The 24,544-nt window shown below is 42.2% G+C and overlaps 1 protein-coding gene across 1 annotated transcript; it reads right to left on the bottom strand.

The window, feature by feature from the left end:
- Positions 1–6,449: 6,449 nt before the first annotated feature.
- On the bottom strand, positions 6,450–24,337 carry HPRT1 (hypoxanthine phosphoribosyltransferase 1). The gene is made up of 9 exons (XM_065643231.1): positions 24,209–24,337; positions 22,195–22,301; positions 20,529–20,712; positions 15,394–15,459; positions 14,334–14,351; positions 11,956–12,038; positions 9,581–9,627; positions 7,949–8,025; positions 6,450–7,326 (listed from the first exon to the last, which is right to left on the bottom strand). Exons 1-9 carry the CDS (start codon positions 24,233–24,235, stop codon positions 7,279–7,281), a joined length of 657 nt encoding a protein of 218 aa, XP_065499303.1. The 5' UTR covers positions 24,236–24,337; the 3' UTR covers positions 6,450–7,278.
- Between the last annotated feature and the right edge of the window lie 207 nt (positions 24,338–24,544).

Here is a 24,544-nt window from a genome sequence, read left to right as displayed (position 1 = left end):
ATCACAATATTTGGACACGCAACCAACCCATTTCAAATCGGACATTGGTATTTCGCTTGTGCCCTTTAAACCATTTATTCCTGTTTTCTGTAAATCAAGCCCGTAATCACCATGTAAAATATTGCTTTCCCTCAGGAAAACAACTTAATAACTTGATTTATGGGGAAATTGGTCAGTAAAGTGATTAATTCTGTACTTCTGTTATTAATTTCATGTGAGATTTCTTTTTAGAAAAGTTTTCTGTTAGGATTTATAGGTGGAGTGTTAAGAGCTAAAAATCAGGTTTATTCCTTCTTTTTAGATCTCTTTGTTGTGATCAGTTTGATCTTAGCTAGAAAAGAGATTTTTCACCTCATTCACAAGCAGAAGACTCTTGTTAAAACTGCTTTCAGGCCACAGTCTCCTGCCAGCAGCAAAACAACTGGACAGTAACAGGAGAGTAAAAGCACCACGCAGTTTTCAAAGCAGCGGGCAAGCAGAAAATTTAGAGGCTGAATCAAGCCAATAGGGGGGAAAAAAAAAAAAAAGAAAAGGATCCCGGGAGAGGTAGAAGAATGCTGGGCTGTGGGATAGCGGCACCAAGGCTGGACCGGTCCTGCCCGACCGCGGCTCCGGGTGATGGATGTGGGATGGGGGCTGAGGCCACGGCGCGGGGCTTCGCATCCATCACGGCATCCCCTCTGCTGCTCCTGGGTGCCTTGTGAGCCCGTCCCTGCTCCGAATATTTCGGGATGTTGCCAATTATTAATACAGAAAGCCCAGGGGCGCGGGCGTCTGGCAGCGCTTTTCTGCCCGAGAAGCTGGGGGACCTCCTGTCATTGCTTTTTCCTTACATGTAAAAGTTTGCCTTCAACGTGTCTGCAGGTTGACTTCACTACTGCATTTGAGCACAAGCCGCTGGGCAGGGGGGAACAAAAACCAAAGCAAGCCAGCACAGCAGACATCGCGGTCCGGCCGGGTCCCCACAGCCCCTGCTCGCGGGCGCTGTGCAGCCGCGCAAAGGGGCGGCAGCGCCTGCAAAGCAGCTTGGGCGACTTCTGTTTGTGTAGGGTAAAAGATGTGTGTTTTGTTGTTGCTTAGATGTGAAGTCTGCTGCATCAGGAACATACGTGACCACCGTGGAGGAAAAATCTTTGAGCTTCCTCGGTAGCTTTTGGTGTGATTTTCTGAAGCTGGAAGGTGGCAGTTCCCTGCAGCAGGTTCCCTGCAGCACATCTGTACACCGCTGAGGGGCTGCCGGGTTGAGGAGATGACGCTAGACCTGCTCAGGAATCACGCACTTCTACGTCAATCTTTTTTTCTTTTTAATTTCACTCATCCCGAATCCCACGTACTCAGACCGGGGTTATGTTACTCTGCTCACAGTACCAGGTACCTCCGTTAGAGAGACGTGCTCTGGGAGCCAAATGGGGTCTTGCAGATTCCTGTAAACACTAGAAAAGCAACCCCAAAAGCCACCTTATCTACCTTCAGTATTTTCCTGCTCGCCTCCTTTGATGCAAAAGGAATTTTTGGCAAAGGTTAGCAGCTCATTGTGGTATCCAGCATTATCTTGCTTTCCTTGCACTTCTTGCCCACCCACCTCAGCTGCTTTTCCTCCGCTCGCATCCAGCGTGCCCCGAGCCAGGATGGGTTTGGTAGGTGTTTGTGCTGTTCCTTGCACAACAGCAGCTCCCAGTGCTGGGTGTGAATACATTCAGGTCCTGCTCTTCGCGCTATGGAGGAGAAGAAACAATTTATGTGTCTTGCTGTCTCTTAGCAAGGGTAATTTTGCCTGACCCTGCATACCCAGTTGTGCAGCTGGGAAGCAGCTGGTATCTTTCATGCAAAGCTGCAAAAAAGGACAAAATCTGCTTGGGTTCAATGAAACGTGGCAGGTAGCAGGCACGTGGCAGAGCAGAAGCCAGCTCACCTGCTCTGCCGGTAAGGTTTGCTATAGCAAGTGTGCCATGACCAGAGCAAACGCCGGTGCCGGTGCCCTGATGACTCGGTGGGTCTTGGCAACAAACTCACCAAATGGAAGGAAAATTCAAGTTCAACTCTTTACGTTTCTAAAGGAAAGTGTAAGACTTTGGTCTCAGCAATTTCTCACATAAATCCATTCTTGTGTGCTGTTCAATAACATAATATTGAAGGTTACTCAAAATAGAATTCAAGCAGAGCATTTATTCGTTTATAATCTGTCCAGAGTGAGTTCTCATGCCATATGCTCTGCGAGAAAAGAAGAGCTTCCCCCTCACGCTGAAAAGAAACGCATTGTGTGCACAGGACTGCGAGGTAAGGTCTGATGGGGACGAGGTGGTGTGGAAGACACATCTAGACAAGAAGGGGATTTGTGGTTATTCTGTACTAGAAAGCACGAGATGGTTTTCTAATTGCAAGCGTAAGGAAATATTTCTATTTGTAGAACAGATATATTAGGATATTCTTACCTGATATTTTTGTATTCTCCGATTGATGTTGGGTATTTTGCATTTCGTGAATGGAAGGGAAAAAAATTGGCAAGAAAGGAATCTGGGGAGAAAAGATCTGATAAATAAGCAATGCATATTTAAAAGCACACGCACCCGCTCCCCATCCCCTCCTCCCTGCCTGAGGGCGGCTTTATCAGTCTCAGCTCCTCAGACGGGAACAGGCAAGCGAAGCATCAACATCCAAGCGAAGCACCAGCATCGCTGCTCTGGCGCTTCCCGGGCCCCGCAGGTCACCCAGCGGGAGGCACAGGGAAGGCAGCGCACATCCTCTGTCCCCCGAAAGTGTGTTCCCGGGGGCAAGGATTATATCCCTCTCCCAGCTGCAGGACAGCGAAGCCAACAGCCCGTGCTGGTGGCAAGTCCTGTGGCGGGAGGGGCAAACCCGGCCCCGCGCAGCATCCGCAGCCACCGCACAACGTACACGCACCGGCGCCCTCCACCCTGCAAAACCCGGGGAGACACAGAGCCACAGCGGCAGAGCGGGAGCAGGTGAAATAAACACGGTTGCTTCACTGCTGTGCGGAGCAAAATATTGAGAGCACTAAGTTTTGCCCAAGTCTCTTCCAAAGGCAATCCGGTAGCATTCCCAGCGGTGTTCCTGAGGTTTCAGGATTGTCAGCTGGGCATGGACCAGGTACCCAGCGGTAAGGAGCCTAACAGAGCTGGGGCTGGAGTTGGAAGTAGATGGTTCCTTAGTTAATAGCTGGTTCCTTATTTATACACACAGACACTATCTATTGGGGTATTTTCCTGACTACATTTGTGAAGGGGAGTCACCACCTGTAGGAGAGCACAGACCGCCTGGGATAAAACCCCACACCTGGTGCCCGAGTTGCAGCTCCTACACACAGCAATTTGCTATGGGCAACCTGGAGAGATGCAGAGACACAAGGTGGTTGGTTCCCTTTCTGGTTACGGTGGAGGAAAAAAATAAAGATGCCACTGATAACCAGTTGCTAGAGAAATACCAGCCTCTTACTGGACCAGGTTAATCTACCTGCAGCTTGATTTGTCATCACAGACCTGCCCCTCCCGCCTGCCTGTGAAAGGATTTCCACCTTCCAAGATGCTCCAAGTCATCAGTTGGTGTTTTAGGGGAGCAGAGCAGCCTGCAGGAAAGCCTGTACGCAGAAATATGTTTGCACCCGCCTTTTATCACCTGGCAGTTGCACGAGCCCTTTCGCAGCTTCCCTAGGGACAAAAATCCTCACTGCCAATTCTTGCACCATCCCAAATCCTTGTGCTTTTCTGGCCTTTTGCCTCGGTGTCTGCAATGACGGTGACCTTACCGGGTATCGGCATCTTCACAGAGCTAGGAAGCAATTCCCTTATCAGAATAGTCATCAGACTGTATCTGCTTGTGAAATCAAATAAAGTCCTTAAACACTACAAGAAGGAAAAAGAAAAAAAAGAAAAAAGACAACTGTAATGTTTAATTTGCTTATAAAAGTGATTGTACTCAGCTGAGATCTGATCTTGCAAGGTGCAACCTGAAGAGGAATTAAAGGCGATCAGAGACGGCAGGAACAGCCCTTCAACGAACTGAGAGTAATCAGCTCCCCCAAGTCGTGTCAGATCCTCGCTGCTGGATTAGTGGGGGCCGAGCAGGATTGTCAGAGCAGGACAGACAGCGAACCACCACCACCACTTCATCAGTCAGGATATACAATCACAAGGCAACTTAAAGATGCGCGTTTGTCTCAATTCTCAAAACCAGGATTCACAACCCCCGAGTGAACTTGCCAGCTCAGGTCTCAGAAAGACTTTTAAGCGCAGCTCCCAGCTCTGTCCAGAGCGCTTTAGCTTCTGATCAGTGTGAATTTAAAGCAAGAATAATAAACGCTCCAAAGCAGAGCCACACACGTGCGGTACCAAGCCAGGCAGCGCTCGGCGGCAGGCGACTCATCGCAACGCGCGGAAACGCCACATGTCACAGGGCGAGACAGCCTAGAGATATTCAAAATTATTTTCCCAGCATACGTTTTGTGATTCATAAAATGTGGAGCTATAATGAATTTCAAATGCCACATAAATGTTCAAATATCGGATTTTTCTCTGTGCTTTCGTAATCTTTTAACAGTACATGTCTGGGTTGCATAAAGCTGGCATTTAACTTTCAGAGGTGTGACTAAATACCCAGTCTTTTAACCAAAATTGCTGAATAAAACCTAATGATTGCATTTTCAGCTTTTTTCAAGTGAGATTTCACCTTCCTGTGGTGCATGCACAGGTGCTGTAAAAGGCTGCAATGTGTTGGAACTGTTTTACCAACGGCAAGGGAGCGGGTAACTTTTTCTCTGAACAATTTTCACAGAGAGTACCAAAAGCTTTTGAACGAGGAATCCCTCTGGGGTGATAAACGCCATCTGACGAGCACCCATGTGAAGGAAACGCAAGGAAAAAATATAACACCCATCCCCCAGCATTAGAAATGTGAGAATGTACAGGAAGATGTTAATGGTTTTTTTTTTAAGTATCAACCTTTTCCATCAGACACAGGTGAGGTTTGTTGGCCAAGGGCAGCGTCGCTCCTGGGGTTGGTGCAGCTCAGGAGGATCTTCCCAAACCTCTTCTGTGACTACACCACATCCACCTGTTCGTGCAGTTCCAACTCCCACCCCTGGCAGACCAGGAATTTCCACACCTCAGCTGCAGTTTGGAAGATTAAACCCCTCGTTACGACCAAACCTCTCCTGCCCTTCCCAAATCACAGCATTTCAATAACCATCTTAACCAAGACAGGAAAACGTTTCAGGATAAACTCATTTAAAGGTTTAGTCCTAAAAGATATCGAACATCGATTCTCACTGTTTTCATGTGCAAATAGGTACTTTTAAGTCTCCCCTCTAGTGTGATCTCCAGGTGCTATGAATTGATTTTAAAACACATCATGAAGCAGGAAATACCAAGAAGGTTGGAAGAAACACTGCTTTTTCAGATTAGACCGTAAGTTCAACCAGAACTAGAGAAAACTTGAATAGATGTAATAATTCTCGAGTGGGTTTCTGCTTTCCTATGTTGCTTTTGTGTTTCCTCTTCTTGGAGATGCATCATGTATTTTTATAAGAAGTCATCCCAGGGACAGCATAGGTTCTTGAAAAGCCTTACATGTAAACATTATTTAGGACATGGAGAAATACAATTAGTCGTCATAGCACGTTTATAAAAGCTCTTTGGAACATTAATGATATCGTTGCATAATATAATCACGACCAGTGTTCTAGTATTTGTTAATGAGAACTTTGATTTACATACAGATCTACACATTGTGGTCATTTGATCTAAACTCATTGTGTAAGTTATTTATATTGTAGGTCTGCTACTAACTACTACAGATGTAAGTGAACACACCGTGGATAGATAACACACAGTACTCGGACAGGTACAGAAACACAACCCAAACTTCAAAACCACCGAAAAATCTGTCAAAACAGGCTGGCAAAAACTTCACTATGTATTTAGCACTGAGCAGCGTTAAATCTGAGCACACAGTGGCAGAATCCATGTGCAGAAGTACAGGAACGTGTAAGGAAAGGGACTGAAACGCACAGCCCAAGGACGAGGTGTGAGATGGGCTGCCTTGGTTAGAATTAAACTCGACACGAACAGAGGTGTTAGTGAAATAAACTCAAATGATTACTTACAAAATGGCTGTGGGTTTTTTTTTTTCATGTGTATATGTTTAATGAACATATAATCTCCACTCTTTGCTTTTGCCACAACAGAACAAAGGACAGTGCCTTAACCATTTTCTCTGGAATCAGGTTTGGTTATAGAACATGCAAGTGTTTCAATATTTTCCCTCAGCACTTTATCATCTCTCTTGTAGACAGGATAATGTTAACCAAAAGCTCTATAAAGATAAAAAATGTAGAGTCTGCCTCCACTGTCAGAAACACTTATGAAAAATATTACTGAGAAGAAAACTTCAAAAGCACTTTAATATACAGAATGAGTGGCATAGATGTATGGGGCTTATTTTAAAGAGACAGCCTTTATTTAAAGTACTTTGTTTTGTAGATCTTATAAAGTAAACATTACAATACTTTTTCACAAATATATTAAAATTGTTTAAATTTAAAAGGCAATTCCACTGGCTGATGGATATTTTTAAAGGAAAAAAAATCTAACAGAAACAGGCAGCTTAACTAAAACTAGACTTTAAACATTCTGTTTTGTCGTTCCACCTCCTTTAAAAAACAAAGAAAAAAGAGACATTTTTCACCCAGACTTCCTTTAAAGCAATAAGGCAACTCCAGGAGACCTGAACGAACTCTTTGGAGATTACAGATACTGTAACTGGCTGCTCCTCATGCTTTATAACACCCAAAGGTGCAACTATCCATTAATCACAATCACATTTGTGCATTAAAATATAAAACTTAAATTACAGATTTTAAAAATATTACTAATAGACTTCCCTATCATAAAATGTTTTACATTTACAGTACTTGAACTATTTCAGTTCTGGGTTGATGAGGTTTAAGCAATTTACCACTGCAAGAGTTAAAGACTCCGGAGCTCACAAACGGCACAACCCAACCAGGGGCAGCAATAGTCGGTAGAGTCATAGTGCAAATCAAAATAAGGAGTGCAGAATCGCACTAGTTGTTTGCATTTCTAAAATATAAATGAACAAGACAAGATCTTATAGCGTACATGCAATAAATTATAGAAAGCATCTGACGATGGGGCTGGGGCATTCTACAATTTTAGCTGGTGTACCAGAGTGAAGCCTGTGAAAGATAGGACTCGGTAAACAAAACATTTCAAAGCTCTGTTGTCGTAGCGCTTGAACTTGCTTTCATGCTTTGTACTTCTGCTTCCCCGTCTCGCTGATCACACAGATATGCTGCAGCAAAATAAAATAAAAAGCTCCTGTTAGAAAAGGAACGTAAGAGACCAATGTTTTACATATGTATTCAATAAAGCACTTCTGAAACAAATACAAGCATGCTATACACGTTTCAGCACGGAAGAATCTTGTGATACTGCTTATGTAGCACGACTTAAGCCTTTTTTTGCCTAAAATCTCAACATTGCCTTTCTCCTCTCACTAATTATCCCACCCAGTGTCTGGTATAAGGTTGGTGAGACCCAGGTGAAGAAGTAATGACTTAGAACAAAAAGTGAACCCTTTTTAACTTCCAAGGTCTCTCTTCTCCAATTCTTATTAGCAAATGCATTTATTTCTTTGCAGACATCTGGTAAGATAAGAAACTTCTCACGAACTCCACATTATTTCGAAGTTGACAGGAGATGTGTAGCCTCCACTTTGCATGTAGCAAAATAAGAGCTCCCAAACACTGTTCTGCTGCTCTAGGGTTTGCTCTCATCTTTGCATCACCAGTGGAACAGATTTGCATGTGAGGCGTGATTTACAGGAAGGGGAGAGCGATGCGAGGAGATTTCCTTTCCTTCCTCCTCTTCCCTAGCTTTAAATGGACAAAAACATATGGGGAAAAATTACTTACGTTCAAATCTCTGAAGTATTCATTGTAATCTAGGGCGTATCCCACGACAAATTTGTCTGGCACTTCAAATCCAACAACTGAAAAAGACCGTAAGTCACCAGTATGTTAGAAAAGAACTTCCTATAGTTCACTAGACCTTTTCACGAGACATTCTGAAATTTTATAGATATGTATGCAGCCTAACTCACTCCATTTCCTCCACTCAAGTACCCTCAGATTAATATTGGAGCTATTTTAAAATTTTAACTTTGTTGATTTATTTCATCAACTCAAGAAAAACTAAATAGATGTATTTATTGGTTCCCACGCAGCAGCATGGTGTTAACATGCGGTCTGCTAGAAAGGAATGGAAGCACTTCAGTCTACAGATTGGGTATTATTATCAGAACGTAAAATTCCTTGAAAATTTCCTGCAAATTTGTAAATATGTACAAAAAGAGCCAATGCTTCCCAGCACTTCCTAGACGCTTGACGTGTCAGCCCCACAGTACCGTTCAAAAGGTGGCACCTCAGGGAGCTGGACCTGCACCCCAGGTAATATAAAATTTCCAAATGGCTTTCTCCCCTCATGCTAAAATGAGAGACTCCTGAGCACAGCAAAGCTGCACAGTTTTTCTCTCCCTGGCTACAATGAGTGGAAAATAAAGAGATAAATCACACAAGTCAAAGGGAAGGCTGCGTGCACTTTGGGAAATGTTAAGGTGATGTTTCGTGTCTGCTTAGCCTCACGATACAGGAATAAAATGGAAGCTCCGTCATTACTGCTTTGGTGTCTCTCGGAGCTCACGTGTCGTGCATGGAACAGGTTGTCTCTGCGGCCAGATGGCAAAACAAGTCATCTGCTGCAAGATGCTCAGATCACGAACCCACCTAAGCCTCTAATGAGATCTCGGGAACGAGGGGTGTCCCCGGCTGAGGGGAACACCTGAAGTATTAAGGCATTGAAAAACTTCGGTTCCAGAATATTGTGCAAGCTTGGAAAGCAGGAGGAAGAGGATATGTTTCTGCTGCTGAAGTCACTCCACTTCCAGAGTGAAAGTACATGGTCCAGACTAACAGGAATTTAGTCTCTGCTCTGGGTGCTGTTCCTTTCTTTGTGGTCTTGGGACAGACAGAAGAAGACAAGAAAGGAGTAATTCTGATGCGTAAACATAACCGGTTTTGTGCCAATTTAGACATCCTATCACTGTAAGCTTTTATCAGACCTGCCACCCCGTGTGGTCCTCCTGCATTCCCAGGACATCCAAACGGCATGAGGTGGCCAGGCTCAGGCACTCGAATCACTCCCCAAAGTGTCAAAGGTGAACCCAGCAGATTCTGCTGACCAAACCACTTGACTACGTGTACGCTGAGAGAATTTGCACGTGAAAAGGGTGTAACGTGGACCAAAATATAAAAGTCTGCTTTTCATATCATAAAATGTTACCAAAAGTTCAGGAAAAAAAAAAAGACCAAATCCGGATTGACTCTGTCGAAACACATTCCAAATATTTAAATTCCTTAAATAAGTGCAAAAGCTATCAAGAATCATTAGTGAAAAATTATTTGGAACATCCTTGGACCTTAACCAAAGGGTACATAACACATTGACATAGTTTTAAAAATTAAGAGGGTTATCAAAAAGTCACTTACAGTCTGGCCGATATCCCACGCTTCGAGGAGTTCTTTTTACCAACAAACTGTCAAATAAAACCAATGTAAAACTGAAACATGGAAAAGTAGCAGGTACAAATATATGAGACTGTTTTGATGACAGAGAAGCTGCATTTGCCCTAAATCTGCATAACTAAAAGCGTAACTACACATATTTAAAAGTATGATTTTATTTGCAGGCGCAGCTGATCATAATGACAAAATCAAAACTTCCCAGAATCATTAATGGTTCGCAGCGTAAAGAACAACTAACAGGTCTGCAAGAAAGAAGAGATACTGATCTGGATGGATTTTCATTGTGAAAAGTGACTTAATGGGGTTATAAGTGTGTTAGGAACTTCAGGCACAATTTACCTTACAGGTAAAGAGGTGACAACTTGGGATCTGGCCAGAACAACTGAGCTCTTTTCCAAAGCATTAGTATTATGAAGCAAAAGTTCAGCTGCTTAAATGCAACCTCAATTGCACTTGTGCAGCGGGTCCCCAACTGTTTTTCACTGGCAGTATTGATTACCCCCATAAAGAAAACATAATTGGTTCTGATGGTCAGGTGATACAAACCAGCTCCACTTTTCCAGAATTAATAGTCAGAGGTGTAAAAAGAATGGAATACTAAGTTGGAAGTACTGTAGCAGAGAGAAATGCCCTGCTATTATAGATTAATTTGATTTGTTCATTATTAAGTTAAGCACCTCTCAGAACAAGCCCGCAAGCCTGACGTTTGTCTGTCTTTGAGATAGAGGGACTTTGGGAGGAAAAGAAAAGGTGGTCGATGGTTGAATGCAAAGAGAGAGGTCAGTATAACGCTGTGTGTTAAGCACAGACCTTCCCCCTCCTGGATCACGCCTGAAGCTTCGTTTGTCAGAGTCACAGTTTCAATTTCGGACAGTTTCTGAAACTTCTAAGTTGTGAGACTTCATGTTTGAGAACTGGTGCAGGATTCGATTAAAGAAACCCCAAAATCATATTAGCATTAATTCACATCTCCCCACTACAACTGCTTAGTTGTCAGAGAAATGAAAAAAAAAAAAAAAAAAAAAAAAAAAAAAAAAGAGTGGAAAGAAGAGAGGCAAGTGAAGTAATTAAGAACATTACACTTAAGACCATCTAGAATGATCATGTTGACCCGCTCAGGGCTCTGGCAGACCCAAATTGCTGCAACGGGTTTAAACAATAGGAAACTGGACTTTGCTCACACTAGGTAATGTTCATGATGTACACTGCGGTGTTAGGATGGGGATGAATACTTAAAATTTGGCACACTTAATCCGGCCAGGAAGAAATCCTCAATGACCTCACCTCCAGCAGGTCACCTCCAGATTATCAGTGAGAAGAGCTGTTCTCGAACGTCTAACAACTGCTTTGACATCGTTATGGCAACACAACTGATTAGATATTACACACGGCTCTGCTTTATCTCTAATCCCCAGCAATCATTATGCTTTTATGGTAAAATACACAACCACAGCACAGCAGCGCAAAAGATGCAATTTAAAAAGAAGTAGGAAGAACGTTGATATTGGCTAATAATATATTATACTCAACATTTCTTGTTGGTTTTAAGTTATTTAATTGTAAAATGTTTTCAAACTAATTGATTAAATACGTAACTAAGTAGAAAAGCCTGGAATAGCATATGGCTGGGTGACACTCACAGAATGACCTCTAAAGCCCAGCTGCACTATGCACACTACACAAACAGTAACATTGGTGTGCGAACTAATTCAATCCTACAATTAAAGAAGGCAAACTAAAAAAAGGTCTCCACTGCACAGGTATACTGAAGTTGCAGATAGTGTGAGCGAGAAACAAATATGTTTGGATAGATAATTCATATCTGTAACTGACAACCACTGGGTTTTTTTAATCCCCTTCTCTAGTAAAAAAAGTCTATATTTAAGAACTAAATTTGTGTTGAAAATACCTCTACCAACTTGAGAGGGTATTTTTAATAAGTCTAAAAGATTTAAATTCTTCCATGTATTTCTAAACCTAACTTGGACTTATGCTGTTAAAAGCCCACAAATCTGATCATAATATGATAAGGCAAGACATGTACCAGGCACATACAATCTATCCTCTTCTAAAGCACTGAAATTCCTCCAACGATAAGACTGGGAAGAACAGCGTTTCTGCCAGCTTTAACGAACACACGTTCTCGTAACAAGCAGAAGTGCTTTTGGAGTTTAAACAATTACTCAACTTCAACAGATCACATCGCATATGACTCCTGCAGAAATGTCCCCTCCCATTTCTCTTCCATGGAAATGTATTTTACAGTTTCTTTTTTTCCCTTCACTGTGCGTCATTCTTAAGGTCAAATACAGCACAAATAATCATAGTTAAAAATTTACCTGGCTACTTTCACCATCTTTGGATTGTATTGCTTAAGTAGAGACAGCAACGTTTTCATTGTTTTACCAGTATCAATTATATCCTGAAAATAAAAAACTCATGTAAGAAGGAATATTAAACGTGTCACAGCAGCATTTTTCAAGTGTCTACCACAGAAATTGCTCACCCGCAATAGCATGAAAATATGCCAAAACACTGTAATCAAATATAGGTGACGTGTAACACTGTGTTGTCCTTACATGACTTTGCTCAGTAAACTGATTGCACACATTAACAGTAGCTCTTAATTGTTGTGGATAACGATGACTTTGAAAGCAGTTGCTGAACAATGACCTTCTTGGCTCCTTTTAGAGTTTTTATGGCTTGTGCTCCTTGCAACTATTAGATAAACAATGTTTAATTCGAATACGATAAGAGTAACGTTAGTCTCGCCGTCGAGCTCAGTTACAGACAGATGTACACAAGAGAAAATAGGGAGAACAACCCATTATTGCAATTAAGAAAAAGGAGTGTAATTTACATTACAGATGCAAGAAATAGCCCAAGAAACTGCACTGGGAATATCTGGGTGCAGTTCTAAAGTCTATACTCAAAACACGCTAAAATGAATTTTGACACAGCATTTTAATCCCATCCACTGCACATAGAAGCAGAAAAAAAGAACATCTGCTTTACAACTGAAGCATCAGAAATTGTCTCCTCATTTGGACTGAAATAATCACACAGTCTTTAGAGGGACAGTCCTTACCCTCGCCTGAAATCAAGTCCATTGAAGTGAAAGAGGCAGATAATAAAGAAGCAGCAATGTCCTGGTCTCAGCTTATTTTCCCACAACTCCCAATTAGGATAAAAATCAACCAAAAAACTCAACAGACCACCTTTAACACTTAATGCTTTTAATCATGGTTATAAACTCAAGAAAAGTTAAAGACATACAGATATACAGATAAAAATAAAAGCCGGCAAATAAACAGAGGTAGCTACTTCCATACTCTCAAAGAAAAATAGAATCTATTACTGATTTTGTGTTGTGTGATTATCTGTTTATTGGAGGTGAATATCAATTTTGTTCAGATTTTTTTGGACATTAAAGGGATGCTGTATAGAAAAGCCTAGTGCTCCGGTGCACAAGATATTAAAACTACAATAAATGTGCATTTTTATTGTTTGACAGTCAAAACCATGACTGGTAAAGGGTCTCATATTTGATAGCGTATAAGACAAGTCGGCGGACAGATGATTCACTGAACAAATGAGAAACTAACCTAATTCTCTGTCTGGGGCTTTGAAGACATACATTCATCTGAAATGGAGCAGATACATAATTAAATGCATCTGCCTATGCGAAGCAAAATATACTTCAAAGGACAGCACTGGTCACACAGATGACTGCTGTATACACACTATTTTCATATGAATTTTGGAACTGAATGTGATTCCTGTGGAATAATATACAACCTCCTCAAATTAAAAGAAGGCAAAAACCCCCGCACCACCACATTTTATGACAGAGGAAACATCCTTCCCCTTGGCAGCTGAATGAGTTGTCAAAGCTGTTTCTTTGCTTACAAACAAAGCTGTTTCCATTATTTGGAGCCTTAAGCCATTATTAGATTGCATGTACATTTTTCCTGCCTACGGCTGCTCCTTCCCAACCCTGGACCTGGCAGTTTGCTCAAGAACAGCCTTTGTCAGAACAACACTTACTGACCATGAGCAACGCTGCCCATTAGAAAGAGCTATGAAAGGAAGAATTAAGCAACAGTACCTACTAGGAGATTGAACTGAGCTGTACTGTACCTGGTGTCACCCAAAAAACCATCAAAAGACAGAGGAACAGGAATTTAGCAACTGCAAAATGCTCATTAGGAACTGGCCTTCTCTATGTCACTACGCTCTAAACAAATTATACACAGGGACGCTGGGCTTAGATCTGTTTTTCACATATTTTAAGATCTTCTTACTAGGAACTTCTTTCTACTCCTGCAGTTTAATTTCCTAGATTGCTGTTATAAACCCAGAACAATAATATGCTTTATATCACTTCTTTCAGGCTACTTTTTAGAATTTAAAAATAAAACAAAATATAAAAAGAAAACAAATAAATAATTTTAAAAATTCAAATTGACGGAATCCCAGAAAACTGAAAGCAACTACAAATAATTTTACATGGATATTTTCCTTGTTAAATTTGGCAGTTGAATGCAATTTGAGAATTCAAAACACAGATCCTTTCAAATTCAGAGCCCACTTGCAAAATTCAGAAGCTGGAAACCTTGAAACCAAAACCTGTAGGTTTTCTGGCTTAAGAATCACTTCTACTACAACTCTTCTAACAGTCACACATTAGAACTTCAAAGTGAAACATAATACTTACTTCTACGATCAAAACATTCTGGTGGGAAGAACAAAAAAAAAAAAAAAGGAAAACAGATTAATATCTAAAGAATATGCCACTTCTTATATATGTTACCCTCTATAAGTTATTAATTTTCATTGAAGCTAAATATTTCTACTACCATTTATGTATGTTTACACATGTAACAACAAATTCTATGCAGTTTACATTCCTGATGCTCTAATTACAATTAGCTGGCAACGAGATTCTCCTCAACATCTCATGCCGAGTACAAAGCGGTCTTTAAATTATTTAGACTGAGAATTCTAGATACATGCAAGAGAGAACAAAACCAGCATCTACATAATTCGTATTCTTCTAAAGCAAAGAGTGTCGTATTATAGAGACACGTACAGTTCTGTCATATCTACATCCTTTACACTGAACGGTGACATACACGCCTTAGAGACCACATATGCATAAGGAGAATCATAGAATCATTTCAGTTGGAAGAGACCCTCAGGATTATCGAGTCCAACCATAACCCAACCTAACTCTGGCACCAAACCATGTCCCTAAGAACCTCGTCTAAATGCCTTTTAAACCCCTCCAGGGACAGTGACTCCACCACTGCCCTGGGCAGCCTGTTCCAATGCCTGACAACTCTTTCTGGGAAGAATTTTTTCCTAATATCCAATCTGAACCTTCCCTGGCGAGACGGGGACAGTGACGTGTTGTGACAGAGCAGGAGGCACTGACGCTTTAACCCCAACGTCTGGCTCGGCCACCGGAGAACAGCAGATTCCCCGCTCACATTCTCCGATTTCCTTCTCTCCTCCCTGCCTGTAACGGGACCCTCCGCTCCTCAACTCAACACCGTGAATAGGTTTATTTTTGTTAAGTCCAGACTAAACTGACGGCTTCGGTGGGGCTTATCCACTCTCCTAATATGCAGGGGCAAATATGTAAATGAAAATCTTCCATTTTCATTTTTTTAAACTCTATAATCTTTATACACTAAAAAAGCAGCTTTAAAACAAAGGAGGTATGTGGTTTCTTTAGTGGTTTTGTTCGGTTTTAAACATAGGAAGAGCCCTACCTTTCCAGTCAAGGTTGAGAGGTCATCTCCGCCAATGACTTTTATATCTCCAGTTGACTGATCATTCTAAAAAAGAGGGTGAGTGTTACCATTATCTGAATTAAAATAATTTTTTTCTTCCAGTAAATATAAAAATTGCAAAGTACATAACCAGTGAATGTTAATGCTTTCAGAAACACAGCACCAACAGTGTCTCTCTATTAACTAAGAAATTACAAGTGATAAAATTCAAAACGGTATTTCAGATTAAAGATTGTTTAACGAGAGAACTGCATAAACACAGGCACTATCTCTTATTTGTGAACATTATATATACACATATGTATCTAAAAAGATATGATTTGCTATACATTCCCTACACATATGGAAATAAGACAAAAAGCACTTCACTTTCCAAGCTGCTATATGGCTCATAGTTTACATTTTAAACTTTAATGCTTTAAAAAAGCCTTACTCTTCGAATAAGAATAAGCAATCATAATAACAACGTCTGCAAACAAGGCACAGATTAATCTTCACAAATATAAGCTACAAAAATACCCAGAAAAGCTTATATTTGCCTAGTTTACAACAAATATTGGTGACAAATCAAACTACTTCTAGTAATTGAACAGCTGCATAGGTACACTATCACTACAACACAGCATTTTGCTTCAGTAAAACCAAACTTTGGTACAAACGTAAATGAACTGTTCTAGACAAAAGTTAAAAACAGCTTGTAGGAGTGAATTGTTGGCAAAATTTAAAATTGTTATCACAAAAAAAGGGGAAATATTATTTAGAGAGGCACACACCAAGCACACTGTAAGTAACACTGGGATGATAGTAAAGAGAAAATGTCTTAAAATCCTTTGGACAGTGGTGTCAATGGTCTAGGATAAAGAAGTGCTGACAGCTCTAGGCACGTAAAAGCAGATGACAAGACTAACATATACTTTCCTTTTAAGAATTCTATGACACAAAAAAACCACCAAAAAACCAAAAACACAAAACAAACCCACACCGACCAAATTATTAGAAAAAAAGCATCTTTTTAGTTTTACCCCATGTGTTCTAAAGAAAACATTAGTTTGAGTTACACCACTCTGAAATTACCCTGAAGTACCATGTTTCATTACTATAAGGAACATTCATTTTGGATAAACAGCCAACTGTTTCAGTGCTTCCATAACAGTGTGAACAGTAAGTAAACTGAGCAGCAATATTGCTGTGCTGAAAAAGTAACAAAAAAAAAAGTCCAAAACGATTAGGGCTTGTCCCAGCAGATACACACACTGCTGCTGAATGCCTGAGATACTGGCTACATCACTCACAAAAATGTACCTCGGTTAACCACTGTATCCGTAAAGCTAAAGGACTTTTGCTGTGTTCACCCTATCTTAAAATTATCTGAAATGACAGCTTCTTTAAGCTTTTCCTTGCTTGTGTTACAGGATTCTCTCTTATCTATTCCTACGCTGAGAGGGATTTCATCCTCCTTCCATGGAAGGATGTAAAAAACCATAATTCCTTACAAAACTATGATGGAGAAAGATGTTACGGGTACTTGTTCCATTAAAATTACGTGCACAGATGACAGACAGTCCTTGGTACATGCATAAGGACAGGTTCCTGATGATCTGTTTGGCTACAAAGCAGCACACTGTATTCAGACAGGAATACCACAACCCCATAGGTTACAGTAAACCTCGCATTATGTGTATTAAAGTATGATGATCATTAGAGAAAAACAATCTAACATACAGAAATTCGCCTGCTCCTTCCCACCAAGAACCATACAAACTGCTACACTTTTTAATGCAACATATAAATCTTCATTGGCATATAAACCTGCATTCCTATGCAGGCACCAAGACCCTGAGCAATTAAAGGACAAAAAACAGTTAAACAATTTCCGGCACTGGTTGTAACCAGATTTCCATTGGAAAGAACTTTGCTTAATAATTAAGCAATGTTTTAATTATCTTCAGGAGCATTATTTCTGATTTCAGTACTGGTAAGACTTTAATGCTTTGTGGTTTAACACATAAGAGTTTTAATGTTTAGTTCTGTTTTCACTGCCTTCCCGTTGCCGCTGCTGGAAAACAATAATGCTTTACAAGATTGGAACTCCTGACTCAAGTGACTCCAAGATCACCTTTTAAAAAGGCATTTTAAATTCCTTACAGTATTTGCTATAAGGCTTGGTTAACAGAGATTTTTCGGAGTACTGCCTTGACCAGCCTAACCAGATTTTACCATGTACTCCACCGAAAATCCCCGTTTTTCCCAAGCGACAGCGCAAGACATCCATTGTCTTTTGGCTGCCCTTCGTGACTACGTAAGCAACGTCTGCTCGTTTCCAAGTTTAAATGCAGGAGACTGATGAAAAATCATTATTTTTGTAGCACAAACAAAATTAATTGTTTGCGAAGAATACCAAGATTTGGGTCTATTCACAAACATTATCTTTCCATTTCTTAACAAGCTGCCAGATCATTAAAATTCATCTGTAAGGACTCGAAAAGCTGGAGTTACAAACAAAGTTTAATCACAGCTTGATCACGTCAGTATTCTTAGAGAATTATTTTTGGGTGCAGAACACTGTGAACTTTGCATTGAACACACACACACAAAAACACCCATATGCTTGTAAATATTAAACGATCGGTTTGAAAGCAGAATAGAACCTCAATGACATCAATTCCAGAATCACTACATGAGTTCAGCTGCTTTATTTATGAGACCAGGGTATTTTTAACATCTTTTACCCAGTCTGTAAAGGGAGGCAGCGTCATCTAGTAATCGCATCCAAAGACAGCGACAAGAGAGCAAGCTCCACTTTCCAGTGTCCATCACAGTTTGCAATGGTCTTCACATCGCTAGCAACGCGGATCCCTTCGTCTAGGAAAGCACGGATGGAAACTGAAGAGCAGATTTAGCATTCTGACACTATTCATGATGGAAGACCTAGTTAGTCTGTCACATACATGTTCATGTTAGGACAATCTTATGTCCTTTAGATTGCATATCTTGATAGACTGGATAAGTCTGGATATTAATAACCACCTAACAGAGTCCACAGCAATGAAATGCTCATAAATACTGTAGTGGAGGCATCAGGTAACAGGAGCTCCTCACTCGTCTAGGACAAGAAAACATTTTTTATAGCCTTGGCTGACAAAGCCAAAAACCCTGAAGCCAACACCTCAAGGAAAACATTCTGCTTAGACAGCTTTGCATCTAAATTTCTCTGCTTTTCTCTTAATCTACTCAGTTTTATTACAAAAACAGGATTTTAATTTCCATAAAACTTATTTTGCTACCCACTCTCCTATTAATATCAAGGCACTGCAGTTCTGGGGAGTAACAAAAGCAGCTATAGCACCAGAATGAACCGCAGCATGCCTAACACACCAGTATGAGCAAAGAAAATGTGTATAAGGCAGCCTTGCTTTCTAACAGAGGGGTTTTTTCAGGTGTTTCAAACCATTTCTCCTATAGTTTTTTCCAAGTTAGAAAGTGGAAAGAGTGGAAGGGTGTAGGCTTTATACTGTTTTTTAAACAAGCTGAGTAAGTTATTGGAAGTGTTCCTTGAAGAAAGCAGAAGATACACAATTTCCTCACCAGGAAAAAAAAAAAAAAAAAGGCAGGAGTCATCGTTTCCTATTCTTTAACGTATCATCCTGTAATAGAAACATTCAGCTTTCTGTTGTGGCTTTTACAGGCAGAATACGTGGGCATGTGGTGGCTCCGTGGTTAAGTGGACCAGCAGCAGGAGCCTGAACCTTTTTGAGGAGAGCAGAAGGAAAGGATGCCAGGGAGCTCCTGCCCACTGATTTCAACACGGTGCACGAACCTTTCTGCCCAGCCTTGCCTTCTCGTTGGAGAGCGTGGCTAAATGAGTGCCTGGCGTTCAGCAAATGTGAAGGTGGTTTCCAGGTAACCCCCGCTGCGTGCGCGCCTCGGGCAGCCGGGGCTGCTCGTCCTGCAAACAGACCTGACCAAAGCCCCGCTCAGGTCTGGGCTTTGCCGTGCGGTGTTAACAGATCACTCCACAGCAATCATGAATTTATGAAGATCTTCAACAGTCCAAACTAATTCTGCAAATAAATCCACCTCCGGCTTCACGGTTTAACGAAACGAAGGATGAAGCTGAGCTTCCAATTTAGTCATCTCTATTTTTTTCTACTGGAACAGGCGCTCATCTCCAACTGCGAAAAGTAGCTTATACTGCTGACTTGAATGTAAAATTGCTGAGACAGAACTAACAGCATAACCTTACAAGAAAAATTATTCCAACACCCAGAACCGAAACCAAAAAATGTAATTATTTCCATGCTACAGATGGTCTTATGGAACAAATCACCAATACTATCCTGAAAACACAAGACTAGGCCGTCAGTAAGGCAGGAAGGATACAGTACTAACATACAGCTGCTTCTTCCTTTGACCCGCACAACATAACCTCGTGCTTCCTTCTATAAAACTCACCCATTATCTCATGTTACAGAATGCTCGATTTCCCTATAAAGTTAAATCCTTGTGTTCGGAACGAAAATAAGTAATTTTCCAAAAATGTAAACCCAAGGCAACCTATACCTAGTCTTGGAAAGGTAGTGCCATATTCAGGGGTCACTAATCACGAATCTAGTTTTTCCTCAAGGCCAAATCCGACTCATTTTGTTCATTGTTTGCTCGAGCCCAATGAAAGCTGAGGTAGGGAACTCGGGTATAACCATTTTTGCAGCTTTCACATCTTCTTGTCCAATGAATGATGTCTAAGCCACATAAAAATTCCTATAATTAAATTTCTCTAACCACAGCTGCAGGAGGATCCTGTGTACTATTCTAGAGCCACAGCTCTAGTGACAGGGTAGTGGGCAGAGAGCAAATTGTCTAACAAGTGAAGGACATGGAAAAGGTGTCTCTGCTCTGCATAAGGATTTTACTGGGCTATGGAGAGATCAAAGTGTAAAAGAAAATATTATAAAATAAGGTAGAGAAAAAGTAAATTAGCTTGTAACTCTTAATTCCCTTAATTATTTGTTTAATATTAGCACATTCTGGCGGTAACAATATTAAACCACCTCTGTTAATAAATTGAAGTTAGTAAAATTTATATAAAAATTGCACAGCATTGCAGAGATACTTACACAATAACTCTTCAATCTAATGAAGTCGACAGTCATGGGGATTGATTTGTCACTGTTTCTGTTCAGTGCTTTGATGTAGTCTAATAAATCAGCAAAAAATTTATAGCCACCCTTGAGCACACAGAGAGCTACAATGTGGTGTCCTCCCATGCCCTTCATAATCTCTCGTGCCAGCCTCTCCGTCCTGTACAAACCCAAGAAAGAGTTAGTTGTCATAACACATTGCATTTGCTTACTATAGCAGCAGCATTTTATACCAGTGACAACATCAGCAAACAAAAGCGCAAACTTGGCAACACATTTCACTCAGAAATATTTGCCTGCCACTTCAGTCACTTTTACATGGTATTGGTCAACAAAGTTTCGATTTTCAAGGTTATTCTAATACCAACACTGCCAAACGCCTTTGTTTTCATATGTCACGCTCAGCCAAAGCAAATCTTAACACCCTGAAGCTGTTTCACTGTCAGATATGTGATGCTAAGGTGTGATTTCTCCTTCGAAAGACACGTTCAGCTTCCACGCATAGAGCAATGTAAGCGACCACAATCAAAAAGGCAGTAGCCCTCACTGAGGAGCAAGAAAATTCTCAAATTGTAGACAAAATAGCTTATGTTTATCTGCCAAGCTACAATACCAGAAATTTATCCTAACTGCAAAATACAGTACCAACAAAGCAGAGCAAGAGAACACTGCGCCGTTTTTCTGCAGCCATTGTTTCTAATTTTATCTTGTAGTTTATTTTAGAAAGCATGCTATGTATTTATTGTGTGCCAGCTGACAGCAGGTTCCTCAGAGAAAGCCTACCATTATAAAAGTTATGTCAGTTACTTAACGACATGCACTTCATCCAATTTTTTCCTATATATGGACTTCCAGTGCAAAGTTTTCACAATATTTTAAAAAATATTCTATAGCAAATTTTATTGTATTTAATCAAACAGTACAACGCAAAATCTAGATGCGTTCCAGGAAGATCCACCCAGCACCGCTCTTAAACGGTTGTGTGTCTCAAACAACTCCTTCACTGAATTTATTGTTCGTTCTCTTAAAGGGAATTAAGCAACTATCAAACACAAAATAAACCAAAAATGCCTTATAGGCTTATGCACCTATTTCTGATCACATGAGATAAAACTTCCACAGCATCCCAGATTTCAGCAACCACAGAAGCGACAGATCGGTATTTACAGAGGCTAATGTGCTTCCTAGAAGGTAGGGGAAAGTTGGATATTACTTATCTACCACGCGAACAGGAGAAAGTCTAAGATTATGTGATTAATAATTTACTTTTAATAATATCCTAAAGGAATTCAAGAGACTATAATTGCTTTCAGACTGAACTGGCACAACAAATAATGTCTTCTAATTAGGCCTTAAGAAGGTGAAACATCAAAGAAACGCTGGAAACAAAGTCACAGATTGCTGTGCACCACAACATTTTGCTTGAGAATTACGACAAATTTCCAAACAATAGCGTTGACGGCAAACGTGCAAACTCTTAGAAGCCAAACAAGAAAGAGTTAATTATCACTTGTACTTCTTAGTCCCTAATTACATGTAATCTATTTAGAGAGTCACCAGGCAACAAAACTATCACTACGAGACTGTTGATTTCAGAGTCATGGAATCAGCTGGAGCAGTTACTGTCTGAAGTCAAACCAACCTGTCCATGATGAGCCCATGAGGAATATAGACTTTTTCCAAGTCGTCTGCGTAATGTTTAGGTATGCAGAACAAGTCCAGGTCGTAACCTTGTTCATCATCGCCAATCTGAAAAGGAAGTAAGGTGAGATTTCTACAAAGCCATATAGAAAGTCTGTGGTAAGAAACTGCAAGTCCTTTGCTTTATTCTGGGAATTATCAAACCCATCGCACTCACCAGGATCACCTTACTTTCCCTCTCTATAAAAGCATTACTCACACTGAACATAGCGTGAAGCGTAATCGAACGGAACGTACAGTTCACAAGAGTTGCCTGAAATACCGCATAAGCTGTTGTTCAGTACAATGTGGGGAAGAAATTAAATCCTATCAACATTCTCCTGCGTCAGAGGGCGGGAAAATGAAACTACTACACCTCAATTAATCTCCTTATCCATTAAAAAAATAATCAAGGAGCTTTTTTACACCTTTGATTTTGATAGCACGACGAGTGACGCTGCTGTGAATCGAGCCTTCTCAGACCACCATCTGCAAACCCTGGAGCTTCGAGATCTTTCAGAATCCGAAATGAAAGCCCTGCTTCAGCAACCTGTTCCGCACAGGCAAATTCCTTGTATGAAACAGCCTGCTACATTAGCCAGTGTATATTAATTAGGACAAGGGATTAGTATATGTATATAATTGTACCAAACACTGCTGAGGTTCAGGGCATATTGTTGCAACAGCATCAAGAATAGCCGTCCCTGAAAACGACAGCGTTTCTTAATTACTTCATTCTCTGGTTATGCAGCTGAACGCTATGACATGTAAAATGAAGGAATTTCAGAGGGAAAAATAAAGCTTCACCAGTGCAGACATTTTAAGTATCCATTTTGGCTACTGCTGCCCTTGCAGGGCACCACCTTATTTCCATACCCAAGGAAGCACTTACCTGGCCTGTGGTCAGCCAACTGCTTACATGGTTTTTTTGTCATTTAACCCCCTAATGAGTATTTCACGTGGGGAATTTAACGAGTATCTCACCCTCCCATCCAAAACAGACTCTCCGTGAGCTACCCAGGCACCACGCCGCTGATCGGGGTCCCTGCAATCCAGAGCAGGCTGTTATTTTAAGGAACGAGTCGGGTTCCTCACAAAACACATGGTATTTTCCTGCGGTTCAGACCCATCATTTTATCTAGCGTGCCTGCTAAACCCACCTTTCTGCATTTGGTAGGGAATGGGCCCTTCCTATAGATTTTATCAGATTTTTTTTTTAATTTATTGACTGCAGGGATTTACAGCCACAACCTCGTGGCCGCCACAGCCCTCAGCCATCAGACACCACATGTATTTCATGAGCATCCGGCGCTGGCTTTAAATAAATAAATAAGAATGAATATGCAGGAGCCTGAGCAGATCTAGCAGTGATGGAGAAAAAAAAAAAAAAAAAAAAAAAAAAAATCCCCAGAATGCTCTTCCTCCAAAAATACACCCTAATTTAAAGATTTAAGCGACTCACAGCCCGCCGCGGGCTCTCACTAACAACGCGCTGCCTCCGCACGCTGCGAAAAGCAACAGGAATAGGAAGTTGAGCCGCGCCGGGCTCTGCCGGTGGGAACTTATTTCACCTTCATCTCCGAGGCGGCAACTCCGGCTCCCCCCGGGGTTAAACCCCCCGGGGCCGCGGGCCCAGCCCCGCGCTGCCCGGCGGCCCCGCGGGAAGGGAGAGCGCCGGGCCGGGAGCCGCCGGGCCCGGCGGCGGCAGGCCGGGGCTCCCCTCAAGGTGACTCCGCGGGGTGGCGGCTCCCGGCGCCGAGGGACCCCCCGCCCCGCTCCTTCGCGGATCAGCGCGTTTCCAGGGGCAGGCGGGCCCCCCCCCCCCCTCCCCTCCGCCGCCGGCGGCAAAGGGGGAGACCCCTCCGCACACCCCTCGGGCGCCGGGCAGCCCCCGGCGCGGCGCGGCGGCAGCGGGCGGGCTTGCCCGCGGCGGGCCGGGAGGAGGAGGCCGCGGCGGCGCCGGGGGCCGCACTCACCACGATGCAGGGGCTGGGGGTCGCCATGGAGCGGGGCGGCCCGCCGGCGGCGGCGGCTGCGGGCGGCGCGGAGGAGCGGCGGCGGCAGCGAGGAGCGGGGAGGCGCCGCACCCCGCAGCGGCCCCGGCGCCGCCTCCCCGCTCCCCGCCCTCAACATGGCCGCGGCGCCGCCGCGCTCCCAGGCGGCCAGAGGCCTGCGGCGGCCGCGGCCCGGAGCGGGGGCTGGGGACAGGGAGGGGGACGAGGGTGGAGCGCCCGCGGCGGCAGCCGCCTCCCCGGAGGGGCGGAGAGCCGCCCTCGGCCCCCGCGGTACCGCTGCCCGGAGATGCGGGTGGG

Source organism: Caloenas nicobarica, chromosome 12 (assembly GCF_036013445.1).
Source record: "Caloenas nicobarica isolate bCalNic1 chromosome 12, bCalNic1.hap1, whole genome shotgun sequence".
Lineage (NCBI taxonomy): Eukaryota > Metazoa > Chordata > Aves > Columbiformes > Columbidae > Caloenas > Caloenas nicobarica.
This window is presented reverse-complemented; position numbering and strand designations above follow the sequence as displayed.

Excerpts from the sequence above, each read along its gene's own strand:
- HPRT1 (XM_065643231.1), bottom strand. The coding sequence starts at position 24,235 with ATGGCGACCCCCAGCCCCTGCATCGTG. Across the intron at positions 22,302-24,208 it reads CCCCCAGCCCCTGCATCGTG|ATTGGCGATGATGAACAAGG; the intron begins GTGAGTGCGGCC and ends CTTCCTTTTCAG. Across the intron at positions 8,026-9,580 it reads CGTGGGATATCGGCCAGACT|TTGTTGGATTTGAAGTGCCA; the intron begins GTAAGTGACTTT and ends GGTCTTTTTCAG.